Source organism: Zalophus californianus, chromosome 6 (assembly GCF_009762305.2).
Source record: "Zalophus californianus isolate mZalCal1 chromosome 6, mZalCal1.pri.v2, whole genome shotgun sequence".
NCBI lineage: Eukaryota > Metazoa > Chordata > Mammalia > Carnivora > Otariidae > Zalophus > Zalophus californianus.
This window is the reverse complement of record NC_045600.1, coordinates 85,231,844-85,245,070: the sequence shown is the minus strand read 5'-3', so window position 1 is coordinate 85,245,070 and position 13,227 is coordinate 85,231,844. Positions and strand designations below refer to the sequence as shown.

Here is a 13,227-nt window from a genome sequence, read left to right as displayed (position 1 = left end):
TCTTTGAACCTAATCGCAGAACAAATAGCAAGACAAACATAGTACCTTCTCTGCGGTTTCCAATAGGCTTGGAGTAGGAGGACAGCTAGCCAAGGAAAATAAGTGAATTTTTAAAATTTTCTGTGGCATCTTTGTCAAAAGGTTATCCTGGGCTAAAATTTGATACTTCCAAAAACCCGATTTTACAGTAGGCCCAGATCAATAGATGTAGCAAAAGTTGAATGGAATGGGACACTTCCTGGCAATTAAAAAAAATCTTTTTAGAGTTGAGTTGACCTGTGGGTACTGTACTCAGAACTACAAAGGAAAAAGCCCCAATTGCTGTGAAAGGGCAGTGACTATAAGCCTGATGGGATGACTTTCTGCAAGGATAAACACGGGAAACACAGCGACAACACTTGGAAATGTTAGAAGCTCTGGCCAGAGGTCCAGTTTTATAACTATTATTGCTGTCACGGTTACTAGAAGCTATTCCTTCTCTACCCTTAGCAGCATCCCTGTTGATGTCCTCTCATTCTCTGAAGCAGGAGTTAAAAAGTTTCTCTTGCCAGTCAGTAAATATTTTAGGCTTTCTGGACCATCTGATGTGTCACAAATACTCACCTTTGCCATGATAGCATGAAAGCAACCATAGACAATAGGTAAATGAGTGTGGCTGGGTTCCAATAAAACTTTATTCACAAAAACAGGTGGCGGGCCATAGTTTGCTAACTTCTCCATAGACAGCAGTGGAAGGAGTCACCTTCATCACACAATTGTAGGAAACAGGATGCAGTGTGCGGTAGAGGATATTCTGTCACAGAGATAAGGACCAGAATCACTGGCTACAGACTGAGGCCGGAATGCTGCATTCTTTTTTCATATAGAGGGAGTTGTTCAATAAACGCTTATTTTGGTTCACACCAAGATGAACATTAATAATTACAGTAATGGTTGGGCCAGATCAAGGGAACCTTAACTCCTGTGGTTCTTCCAAAAGGGGATAATTAGACTCGCAGTTTTCAATATTTGAAATCTAAGAATTTGACTTCAGGCTTTTTCTTAAGGACCCCTTTTGTTAAAATAGTAGTAATACTTTAAATACATTGTCCATAGCTAGAATTGCCCTTTTTCCAGTCTGAAATAATTGGAAGTTACTACTTACTGCTATCTCTCGCAGCTTGAACAGTACCTAGGCACCTCGTAGGTGCTCAGCAAATGGTTGTGTCCAACAGATGTCCTCTGTGTAGTGGGTCTTGCAAGGTCACCACGTGCCCTCCATGGTGGGTGAGGCAAGAGCTCCCCTGTGGCGGGGCAGACCATTCCACAGGGGAGGGATTTGTACCCACGAATGTTCAGTAGTAGTAGCTTCTAGGGGGAAAAGGTAGGGCCCTCAGTAGGCTGCAGGCATTTGTTGAGTGGCTAGAGAGTGGGCTGTTTTGAATCTTCTGTCACAGATTTGAGAATGTGGTGAGAGACTTGATTTGTGAACCAGGTATTTTCACATCCCGAAACTATTAAAAAAAAGAAAAAGCCTCATCAAATATGCTTTCCTAAGATTTTCTTCAAAGAAAGAGGAGTCAGGGCAGCCTCTGATCTACGTGTCATCTTCTAAAACTCAATTTTCTTTGACTTTTTTGCTAAAATCACTTAGGAAATATCTGCTTGAGGACATCTGAGAGAGAAAGAACAATAAAGTGCTTTTTAAAAACAGAAGAGACCTCTGAGAAAAGCCAACCACCACTGAATCTATTGGATTAAAAAGCTAAGAATTAGAAGGGGCGATCACCTTTCCCTGGCATGGCTGGGGGCCAGGGAGGCAGGGTGCCTGAGGCTGCAGAGCTGGTTAATGTCACCTGGGAACCGACCACAGCCACTCCGCTTCCCAGTTCTTTCTTCCAGCCAACTAAAAACCCATCTCGGCATCAGGAGTTTTAGTGTTTTACTATGACAATGGCTTTTACTAGAAAATAACCTTCATTAAAATTAATAAAGATGGTCAAACACACCCCTTTATCTCTCTGAGCTTTAATTAGTTTCCTTGTTTATAAAATGAGGCCATTTGGATGAGACAGTGGCTAACGTCTCTCAGCTCTGGAATTATAACTTGTTAAAAAAGACAGACACACACACATAACTTGTTAAAAAAGACAGACAGACACACACACACGCCACAGACTTCCCCAAGGCTGGTTCCTACCTGCCCAGAGTTCCGCCAGCCTGGGTGTAATATTTGTTATAATCTAGTCGTAAGAGTAGTTGAGCCAAATCTGAGTTGATCTGATGGTTCCGAACACTGGAGAGAATCTTGAATAGCAGTGAAGACTGGCGGCTAAAGCCCTGCAGAGAGGAGTCGGGCTGTCATTCCTCTCAGACTCACCAACTGTCTGTGTGGAGTGAGGCGGGAGGGGGGAGCTCCTTGAAAAACTCTTGCTCAAAATTCTACAGCACCAGCTGCCCTTCCCACAGCCTCGCTTCTCTTAGCTCCTAAAAGTTCTTCTTAGTACCGAGTCCACTGATAGCATGACTTTCTGTGGAAGTACACTCCCATTCTCAGTAGGAAGTTAGCATCCGTTTTCAAATTAATATATTCTGTTTTATACTCGAGCCGGGGAGAGCCTGCGTGTTTTTGTTAGAGTCAGATAATTACAATCCCAGTGAAACAGTTCGCTCAAGGAAGGAAGGAGGTTGGATAGGAGAATGTGAGAAAAAAGCCAATGCATGTGTGTGGGCTGAAAAACTATTCACGGCTGAACTATTTTTGAATGCTGAGATGGCACATAATTATCTGCCTCAAAATGAACTGATACCAACATTTTAATCTTTGTATCTTGTTATTTCTGTGTGTACATTATGTATTGGGGAAATGCTTTATTGACACAGAGCGAAAGATCATGATTCCCTATTGGCAAAACAACCTCTCCCTTTGGACAGGGCTGCATACTGCCAACAGCCAGGCCGACTCACCTTCACCAGGATGCTCAGCTGGGCAGCCCCACGTTCATCCAGGGGGCCCAGGTTCTGACTGACCAGCGAGCAAAAGCTGTGACAGAGATCTAGGATTTCGTTCAGGCAGTGAAACACCTACCCAGGAAACAGTTGGTATTAGGAAAAGAAAACATGTATGAAATTAAAGATTTGGGAAAACAAAGAGCTACCTTATTCCCATTCTTTGACCTCAGGAGAGACAATGTCACGGGTCAGTCCTGCCGGCCCCTCAAAATGCAACAAGTGTAAACCAAACTCTTCCCTTCCTGGCAAAGATGCTACCATTCTCTGAGTCACCCCTGCACAAAACTTCCGTTGTAGACACGTCACACCAGTCATCGTTTCTGGGACCCACCAAGTGTGCTCCTGCCCTGAGCTTTGCTTCCACTGTCGTTCCTTATAGCCGGGATCCTCTCCTTAATGCCAGTTCACGTTCCACCTCCGTGGAGCACTCCCTTCCCCATGTAGCCTTTAGTGACCCCCTGCTTCTCTCTCTCTATTATCTGTACTGTTCTCTTGGCCTCTGTTCAGGCCACCTGTGTTGTTACTGATCTGTGTGTGTATGTATGTATGTATGTATGTATGTTCTGTTTCTCCAACTAGATTGTGAGCTCCTTAAGGGCAGAGCCATGATTTATACCTCTTTGTATCCCCAGTGCCTTGCATACAGTAAGCACTCAATAAATATTTAATGGTGACCACCTGCACTGATCTTCTGCTTTTCCCAAGGATGCGCTCATGCCATATGAGGACAGTCTGCCTGTCACAACGGCTTTTGGTGTTGTCAGTTCACAGAAAGAACTCTTGGGAGTGGCATCTATATAACCAGCTCTCCTTTAGTGCAGCAAAAATAGCTCCGAATAGGAACAAAAGAGAAGGCTGTAGAGTTTGTGGTGTGGCAGAACTGAGGGAGAACAGCTGGCTGACATCAGAGATGAAGTGTAATCTATGCAACCTATATAATCAGAGAAACTATGAGGGGTCATTTCAACCTTTCCGCTTTCTATTCTGGAATTGGCATGCACTTGTGAGCTTTAAAAAACACTAGTGCCTGGGTTTCACTCCAGAGATCCTAATTTAAGTGCTCGGGGTCCCAGATTTTTTAAAGCTTCCAGGTGATTCCCATGTGTAGCCAAGTTTGAGAAGAATTCCCCTGAAGGAGATGTACATACACAAATACACCGGGAGACACTACTCCACTTCTCCTTGAAAACAACTCCCAACTGGTCGATCCTGATCCAAAAGATTGCTAAGAAAGTAAGTACTATATATGCTTTTCGTTAGTCTTTCTGTGGTGTCAGAAAGGTCTTTTAAATTAAATCCTTCCCTTTGAGGGTTCAGCACATATTCTTTCTTCTATAGCTACTTACCACATCCCTAGGATACAATATTTCAGAAATTCAGACATTTAAGTTCCCTTTTAACATTCCCTTTTAATTTTGCTTTAAGTTGTGAAAAAGGTCTGAAAATGGAGATTGAGCAATTGTTTAATGATATTTCCATATCCTGGCAACTCGGGATCTAAGGGAACAGTCAGGGGAGAAGCAGTTTGAGGAAACTAACAGCCCTACTTACAGGTTTCAACAAGATAAAGGACTGAGCCAGCAAATTGCTAAGGAAGTGGTCGTGAGCCAATCGGATGCTTTCAAAGTCGCGGGTAGAATTGATCTGATGCAGCAGCTGTGAGAACTGAGACTCCAGCACATCCACCTGATGGGCAGTGACACACAAATACTTTCAGGACCTAGAACATTCTAAGCACTCAAGGACATTAAGATGCCTGACAGTATGAAAGAGAAATTCTCCTTCCTATTCAAGCCACTTTAAAGCTGACCAAAGGCTCCCTTATGTTGCTTAGCCTTGTAGAAAGTTACCTGCCTAATGCCTAATAACCTCCAAAGTTCTGGCAGATCCCCTCCACCGACTGACTTGGTTAAGTCCTACAGATTCCAGACATTCTAGCCAACTCTAAAAATGAGGGTCAAATCAGCAAGAATTAAATACTGCATTGCTGACAAGAACCCCAAACTCCTCATTCTCCTTCCATTTATTCCCACTTTCCTCTCAAATGCCACCAAGAAACCCCGCCCGGTGATAAAATCTGTGAATTTTCTCAACCCCCAACATTTCATCCAATGTAGGATTGCAGTCCCTCTTCAGTAAACCCTGCCAACCTCCCAGACTCTTCTTCATACCCTTTCCTCCTATTCATCCCTTGGCCCAGACCTGGAGATAGTACTGAAGATTATCCACCAAGAATGCCATGTGATTTCTTAGGCGCCACTTGACTGCATCGGTCTGGTTGGACTTGAGGTGCTTGCGCTGCATCTGTAGGGCCCAGCAGTGCTGCAGCTCAGCCTGCACCCGGCGCACGCTCAGTAAGTACTTGAAAACAACATTGTACCTGGGACAGAAACGTCAGGCTCTTCAAGAATACAACTTCACTCCCCACCTCACCTGCATGACACACCCTAGGACTCTGTGCCTGCTACCCGTCCCCCAAAAGGCAGGAAGGAAAGGAGAATGGCTAGAGCCAGGGATGAATTTACTGTGGCTTATTTATATGGTGGAATATTACATAGCTGTCAAAATGAATGCGCTTCAGCTGCACAACCCAAGATGGCTCCTAGCAATAGGATTCTGAATAAAAAAGGTAAATCTCAGATTATATATAGCCTTATACACTTTTTAAATAAGGCTTAATAATAATAAAATAATGTTTAATAGAACAACCAAGTAGGAAAAAAACGTACTTTGAGGGAATATACATAATGTCATAAAACTAAATATTAAAAGGACAGAAAACATGGCTGGGGGAGAGTGGTGACCTAGGGCTGGGGGAGCCAAGGGAGTGAGACTGGGAAAGACCATTATTGTCGGTGTTCCAGTTTCTGTGCTGGGAAGTGGTTTTACGGTGTATGTGTAAGAAGGAAGGAGGGTCTTGCATGGACCAATAATAAAAATGTGTTAGGAAGCAAGGATTTCAGTTAATCTGATCTTCTGTCCTAAAGAAGAGAACTCAATTGAGGGGTCCCTAACTCCTGCGTCACGGCAAGCTCAGGGGCTAGCTGCCTAATGCTGAGCCCCACGCTGAGAACACACATGGGAAGAACAGCTGATTCCTAGTGGAACTGGATATATTTACTTGTTTGTAGGCAGACTTGCAGAAACCAATCTGGGTTTTTAAAATCATCTATTTCTAATGGAACAACATAGTAAAAATAGTACACCTTGTTTGGATTCTGATTTGAACAAACCGAAATATAAAAAGGCATTTTTGGCTAACTGGGAAAATTTCAATCTGTACCAGATATCAGATAAGGACTTATTGTTAATTTTATTGGCTGTGATACTGCATTGTAATTACATTAAAAACATGCCTTTTCTGAATTGCATAGTGATAGAGTGAAATGACATGCCTGGGCTTTGCTGCATAAGGCTCTAGCGAAAACGAGAGGGAACAAGCAGCATGTTGATGGTTACTGCAGCTGGATAATGTACATGTGGGGGATCATTAGAGTCCATACTTTTGTTTATATTTGGAAATTCTCATAATACAAAGTTTTAAAAAATACATCGGAGATTGATTTATTCCAGGGTGTTCAGAGTGTATCAGGTGAGGACGTAAATGTTCGCCTGTGGGACACTGGGAGCTGTGAAGGCTCACGGACAAGGCCCGTGCAGCTTCCTCAGGTGGGCTGTGGGCTCTACACCTGCCACAGAAATCTCCCTCGACCAGCCTCGTCTTCTCCAGTTCATGCCTAGGCTCTCATACCCTAAGCTTCTCTACCCAAAAAGGTGAGAGGATTGTGAACAGGAGCAGAGAGATGAAGAGAGGCCCTTTTGTTCATTTATTTCCCTTTCCTCCATTCCTCCAGCCGGAGCACAACGGCTGCCGTCCTCCAACCATGGCAGGGGCCAGCACAGGATTTGAGAGATTCATAAATGGTGTGGGGACGGATTCCACAGGCGACCACTAGCCAAGCACGCTTTTCCAGCCTCCCTTCCCCTAGAGCTCTGCTTCCTTCGCTTGGGGACATGAGGTTCTGACGGAGCAAAAGCACCTGGCAGGCCCTCAGGATAAAGAACAAAGCTGATCCAAGAGCCTCTTACTACGTTGGTCCCGCTCCTGTATTTCACTCCAGCTTAGCCATCCCCACCGTCTCTCCCTGGGTAAGAAGGTGATTTCTCTGCAGTGGCTCAAGTCCACAGCAAACACTCGGGCTTAGAAAGTCTTCCCAGGTAGATCAACACAAGATTACAAAAGTCTTAGGGAGGAAACTTGCTAGCCTGATGGAATTACCCACAGCCAGCTTCTCCATGTGGCGCCCAAGACTGCACCTTCCAGAGGCCACAGACTCGCAGGCTGTAAACTGCTGACTTTGCAACTTCAAAAATGACAACAGGGGTGCCTCTGTGACTCTGGATCTCAGGGCTGTAATTTCAAGCCCCACTTTGGGTATAGAGATTGCTTAAAAAATAAAAGCCATTTTTAACAACAAATGCACACAACCACCACCACCACACTGATGATTCGAGGGTTTGACCCTCCTGTTCGTCCCAGCACCCAGCACCCAGCAGCCCCCAACAGCCTCGTGTCCACAGCTTCACTTGCTAAGGTTTTCTGTCCAGTCCACGAAGGCATCTGAGTTTGCAGCCTCTGATTTACGGACTGTGTACAACCACCAGCTGCGTGGTTGTCTTGCTCCCACCAATTCTATTCCTTGATCATTTCTACCCTTGGAAGTCAGGTCATATTTACCAATGAGAAATTCAGAAATACTCACTTTTCCAGAACAGCAGGGGTGAAGAGAATGTGCAGTGGCCACTGTACTTTGTAGGAGAGACCTAGGGCTGCCCAGCCAGATGCAGGGGCTTCCCGGGGAGAAGTTTCCCGAGAAGGCCCTTCTCTTCCCTGAGCAGCATCTGTTAAGAGAAAAGACACTTTGTTCATCTAGAACCAGGGCTTTGACAAGGTGAGTCACATTCATGAGGTGAGTGCTCACTCAAGCCTGCAGTGTCAGAAGCATATTGGCGACAAAAAGGGGACTTGCAGAAGAAGGCAAGGAAAGTCTATGTGAGATTCTCTTAGGAGGTCTTTCAGATTTTTTTCAGCCTTAAAGTCTGGTGGCTGTAAATAAAAAGAGACCATTCTAGCAGCAGGACGAAAACAAAACCAAAACCATGGCCTGAGCATCCCACTTAGCCTCTCTGGACTTCCCTTTCCTCCCGTATAAAATAGGGCCCCAGACAAGATGACTTCTAAGGTCCAAAATGATATGGTTTCTGTGGAGGTGGGCGGAAGCACTGATGGGAGAACAGATGATGAACCAGGAGGAGCAGAAAGATGCAAGAAAGAATGGCAAACCTTTATGCTCCTTTCCGTGATACTCGATTGTCAAGTGCAGCAGAGGGAGAAGGTTGTCATCGTCCAGCAGGACCTTGTGTGCGGACTGCTGGAAGGCCACATTCACATCTGCAAGAAGGAGCACATGGGCTGACAAGAACATTAGGCTACATGACAGACCCAGATACTGCTGGCTTTCCACTTCTGCTCCAGCCTGCCTGATGCTAACCATAGGACGCTGTGGAGATGGGCTGCTTTTGCCTGCCTCGCATGCATTCCTCCTTCTCCTGCTGATAATAGCACCCAATTTCCCTTGGAGAATTATCCCTCCCAGTATTATCCAAGTGGTTCAGTGGGGTTGACAATACCTGATGCTAGGGGTAGGCAAGTGACCCAGGCATGCTCAAATGGAACATAATACTCTACCTTGTTACACTGTTTTGTTTAGGGACATGAACATGACTCAAGCCAGGCCAATCCAGAGGCTCTATTCAGAGTAGAGCCTTTTTTTTTTTTTTTTTTTTTAAGATAAAGAGGGACTTAGTGGGATGTGAGCTTGGTTGGAGGCCATCTTGCTACCATATGGAGCAGGCCTGTCCGAGAAAGAAGGCAGAGGTGAAAGACAGAATGACACCAAGTCCTGAAGGCGTCATGTGAGCCACCAGATCAGACTTTGCCTAAAGCCTTCATCCTCTGACCTTTTCAGTTATCAGAATCAATACATTTTTCTTCCTCTTTGCATGAGTTTGAATTGGGTTTTCTCATATCTGCAATGAGAAAAGTCTTACGCGAGTATAGTGGCCATCAATTGTTTTATAGAGTAGGAAGAAAGGTAACCCTGTTGGTTTCCCCCCATTTTCTTTTTTTGATTCTAATCCTTTCCTGACTCTCCTCATGTAGTTTGGTTTTTGCTTGTTTGTTTTAAAGATTTTATTTGAGACAGAGAGAGCACAAGCAGGAAGGAGGGTCAGAGGGAGAGGGAGAAGCAGACTCCACTGGGCAGGGAGCCTGATGCGGGGCTCGATCCCAGGACCCTGAGATCACGACCCGAGCCAAAGGCAGACGCCCAACCGACTGAGCCACCCAGGTGCCCTCTCCTCATGTAGTTTGAATGGGAATGGTGATCATTCCCATTAGTCATGGGTGAACACTTTACTGAAGTAGGCGTATCTTAATGTCTGACATCTTTCATGCGGGGGTATGTGTATGATCTGGACAGGGCTAATGAAAACCCTTTCTTGGAATCTTTTAAAATTTGCTACCAGAGAGATTGGATTTGGCTCTTCTAGTAGACACTGTGAGGTGGTTCCTGGAAACTGTTGCTGGCCATGTTTCCAAATGGGCCTGGAAGGCCATGAGAGAGCATGGAAGAGGCACAGACAAGATAAGGTAAGAAAGAGAATTCTAGCAATATTCAAGTCCTAGTTTCAGTTGTTCTGAAGTCCGGCTATACTCCTATCCCACTGGAGTTACAGATAAAATAGCAAATAAATTCCCCTTTTCTACCTAGGTTAGTTCAGGTTAGGTTTCCATCATTCACAACCTAAAGAATTCAAATACAAGTGGCAATAAATAGCGATATGTCCCATAAGGAAATAAGCTGATAAAACACCTGATTTACACCCACTCTTCCAGGAAGGATCAAGAGGCTACTCCCAATGACCTCAGTGTGCAGCCCACCTGATGGGCCTTCCATCTTTGGAAAACACTGCTCTCTAACTCACCAGGCTGCTCTTACATGGAACAGACTGAACGGTTCAGCAGCTATCAAGAAACACCCTACAACATCAGTCAACTGGTAATTCTCAGGCCCACAGGGCAATTACCATGTTCAGTTACTGCAGTGGGTGGTGTTTTTAACATGTGTTGAGCTGTGTCAATGAAGGCCTGAAACAGTTCTCCACGTCCCAGAAGGTAAAAATCTTTAATGATCTGCGGAAAGAATTTCAATTTACAATTCAGTAATCTAGCAGGGCCAGGAGCTCCTCATTGTCATCATTATACATGAAGTTTCTAATCTCATCAGTGTGAGCCCAGCCTACAAAAGGATACAGGCTTTGGGCATTTCACATGGGCATACTTTGCAACTCCTCAAGGCAGGACAACTGGTATGTCTTTAGTGTCATTTATTCATTGGCAACACAAGTCTGTTCTCCCAGAAGAAAGTAAACACCCAAACCTTTATGCTATAGTACATGTGTAATATTAGGGAGAGTTTGCCCTCCTGGATGAAAACATGTGAGGCCACTCTGGAAGTCTGGATACAGGCAACCAATGCTCTCAGGAGAGCCTAGAGAATAAAGTAACTGCCCACCAGCATCATTTTAAGAATTAAAAGACAGCTAAGCTGTTACCTTCAGCTGACCCAGTAAATCTGATTCTTCCACCATCAGCTTCCAGAGATGCTGTGAAAAGAACAGGGACAAAATTTCATTCCAAAGAAAAGTTCTATCAAGAATGGTTTTGTACAAATCCAGCAATATATTGAAAACAGAATATATGCTATGACCAAGCTGAGTTAATCCCAAGAATGAAGGGATAGTTTAAAGTTAAAAAAAAAAAAAAGAAATGGAAATGTTCTGGAATTAGATGGTGGTGATGGTTGCACAACACTGAATATACTAAAAACCACTGAGTTGTACACTATTTTTTTTAAAGATTTTATTTGACAGAGAGAGAGAAAGAGAGAGCACAAGCAGGGGGAGCAGCAGAGGGAGAGGGAGAAGCAGATTCCTCGCTGAGCTGGGAGCCCAATGTGGGGCTCGATCCCAGGACCCTGGGATCATGACCTGGGCCGAAGGCAGACGCTTAACTGACTGAGCCACCCAGGTGTCCCATAAATAAAATCTTTAAAAAAAAAGGGGGGGGCTGCCTGGGTGGCTCAATCGGTTAAGCATCTGCCTTCAGCTCAGGTCATGATCCCAGGGTCCTGGGATTGAGCCCTGAATCAGGCTCCTTGCTCAGTGGGGAGTCCGCTTCTCCCTCTGCCTCTCCCGCTCATGCTCCCTCTATTTATCAAATAAATAAAATCTTAAAAAAAGAAAAAAGCTTCTGCACATAAGAAGAAACAACAAATTTAAAAGACAACCTCCAGAATGGGAGAAAATATGTGCAAACCACATATTTGATAAGGAATACCTGAAATATATAAAGAAGTCCTACAACTCAATAACAACAACAACAAAACACAAACAATCCAATTAAAAAATGGGCAGAGGAACTAAACACATATTTTTCCGAAGAAGACATACAGATGGCCAACAAGTACATGAAAAGATGCCCAATATCATTAGCCATCAGGGAAATGCGAATCAAGACCACAATGAGCTATCATTTCACACCTATTAGAATGGTTCAAGAAGAGGTAACAAGTTGTTGGCAAGGATGTGGAACTGTTGGTAGGAATGTAAATTGGTTCAGCCACTATGGGAAACAGTATGGAGGTTCCTGAAAAATTAAAAATTGAACTACCATATGATTCAGAATTCTACTTCTGGGTATATACACAAAGGAAATGAAACAGGATTATCAAAGAGATATGTACACTCCCATGTTTACTGCAGCATTATTCACAATAGCCAAGATATGGAAACAACTAAGTGTCCATGATGGATGAACAGATAAAGATGTGATATATAATGAAATATATATATTTCAGTCATGAAAAAAAAGGAAATTCTGCCACTTGTGACAACATGGATGGACCTTGAGCATATTATACTGAGATACATCAGAGAAAGAAATACTGCATGATATCATTTATATGTGGAGTCCAAAAAAGCCAAACTCATAAAAACAAAGAGTAAAATGGTGGTTACCAGGGACTGCGGGGTAGGGGGATAAGGAGATGCTTTTTAAGGGTACGAACTTGCAACTAGTAGGTAAGTGAGTCCTGGAGATCTAAGTCATGGTATAGTGAATATGGACAGCAAAGTTGTACTATAATCAAATTTGCTAAGAGACTAGATCTTAATTATTCCCACCACAAAAAAGAAATGATAGTTATGTGCTATAATAGAGGTGCTAACTATCCCTACAATGAAAATCTTATTAGAATACATAAATGTATCAAATCAACATGCTGTATGTAATACCTTAAATTTATACAATGTTATATATCAAATACATTTTGATTAAAAAAAATAAAAGCACATGTATTAACAGTGAAAAATAAATAAAAAATGAAAACACATGTAATAAAGATCCTCAATAAAAGATCAATAAAGATCCTCAATAAGACAAAGTTTAAAAAAAATATGTTCAGGATACTTTGAGAAGAGTTATTTCAGGGAATGGGTGTGCTAGCTCGTCTATGATGCATTTAGAGAAGTGTTTATAAACACTTGTAATAACGGTATTTATAAAAGTGGTACTTAATTGCTATGAAAGGAGTGCTCAAGTACAGGGATATGTTTACCATTCAGCAATGCATTTAGAGAAATGTTTAAAATAATATTAATGATGGTTATAGGAACATTTTGTGTAAGCTTAAAAAAAGGAATAAACTATTGATACATGCAACATGGATTAATCTCAAAATAATCATGAGGAAAAGCAGCCTGACCCATCTCCTCCCCCAAAAGAGTACATACTGTTTGACTCCATATATATAGATTCTAGAAAATGCAAACTAATCTCTAGTGACAGAAAGCAGATCACTGGTTGCTTGGGGGCAGGGAGGTAAAAAGCGTTGAAAATAAAGGATGGAAGATCTGAGGTAAATAATGACCTGGAAGAGAGGTGGGTAATGATCTTAACTAAGAAAAGAGATTTTAAGTAAAAAAAAAAAAAATTTAAATATATATATTATATAGAAATAAATATATATAAGTGATAAGACATTATATATACATAAAAGGAAAAACAAATATATATTCATTACAAATATGCACATGCCTAACAAACAGCTTGGA

General features: G+C 42.9%; 1 protein-coding gene across 3 annotated transcripts in view; it reads right to left on the bottom strand.

Annotated features, from left to right (window-relative positions):
- Positions 1 to 13,227, bottom strand: part of TUBGCP4 (tubulin gamma complex associated protein 4) — a 50,408-nt gene that overhangs the window by 7,808 nt on the left and 29,373 nt on the right. Inside the window, exons 10-19 of one of the 3 annotated variants that reach the window (XR_003515878.2) lie at positions 10,669 to 10,719; positions 10,141 to 10,246; positions 8,336 to 8,443; positions 7,755 to 7,893; positions 5,194 to 5,371; positions 4,543 to 4,677; positions 2,947 to 3,063; positions 2,180 to 2,319; positions 1,145 to 1,493; positions 116 to 793 (exon numbers count right to left, since the gene is read on the bottom strand). Coding sequence is in view for 1 of the 3 variants with exons in the window: in XM_027571767.2 (XP_027427568.1) it covers positions 1,481 to 1,493; positions 2,180 to 2,319; positions 2,947 to 3,063; positions 4,543 to 4,677; positions 5,194 to 5,371; positions 7,755 to 7,893; positions 8,336 to 8,443; positions 10,141 to 10,246; positions 10,669 to 10,719 (987 nt within the window). In the remaining 2 variants the exon portion in view is untranslated. Of the gene's footprint in view, positions 1 to 115; positions 1,494 to 2,179; positions 2,320 to 2,946; positions 3,064 to 4,542; positions 4,678 to 5,193; positions 5,372 to 7,754; positions 7,894 to 8,335; positions 8,444 to 10,140; positions 10,247 to 10,668; positions 10,720 to 13,227 lie in introns of those variants that run through there. The other 2 variants (XR_003515879.1, XM_027571767.2) reach the window with 2 other exon arrangements.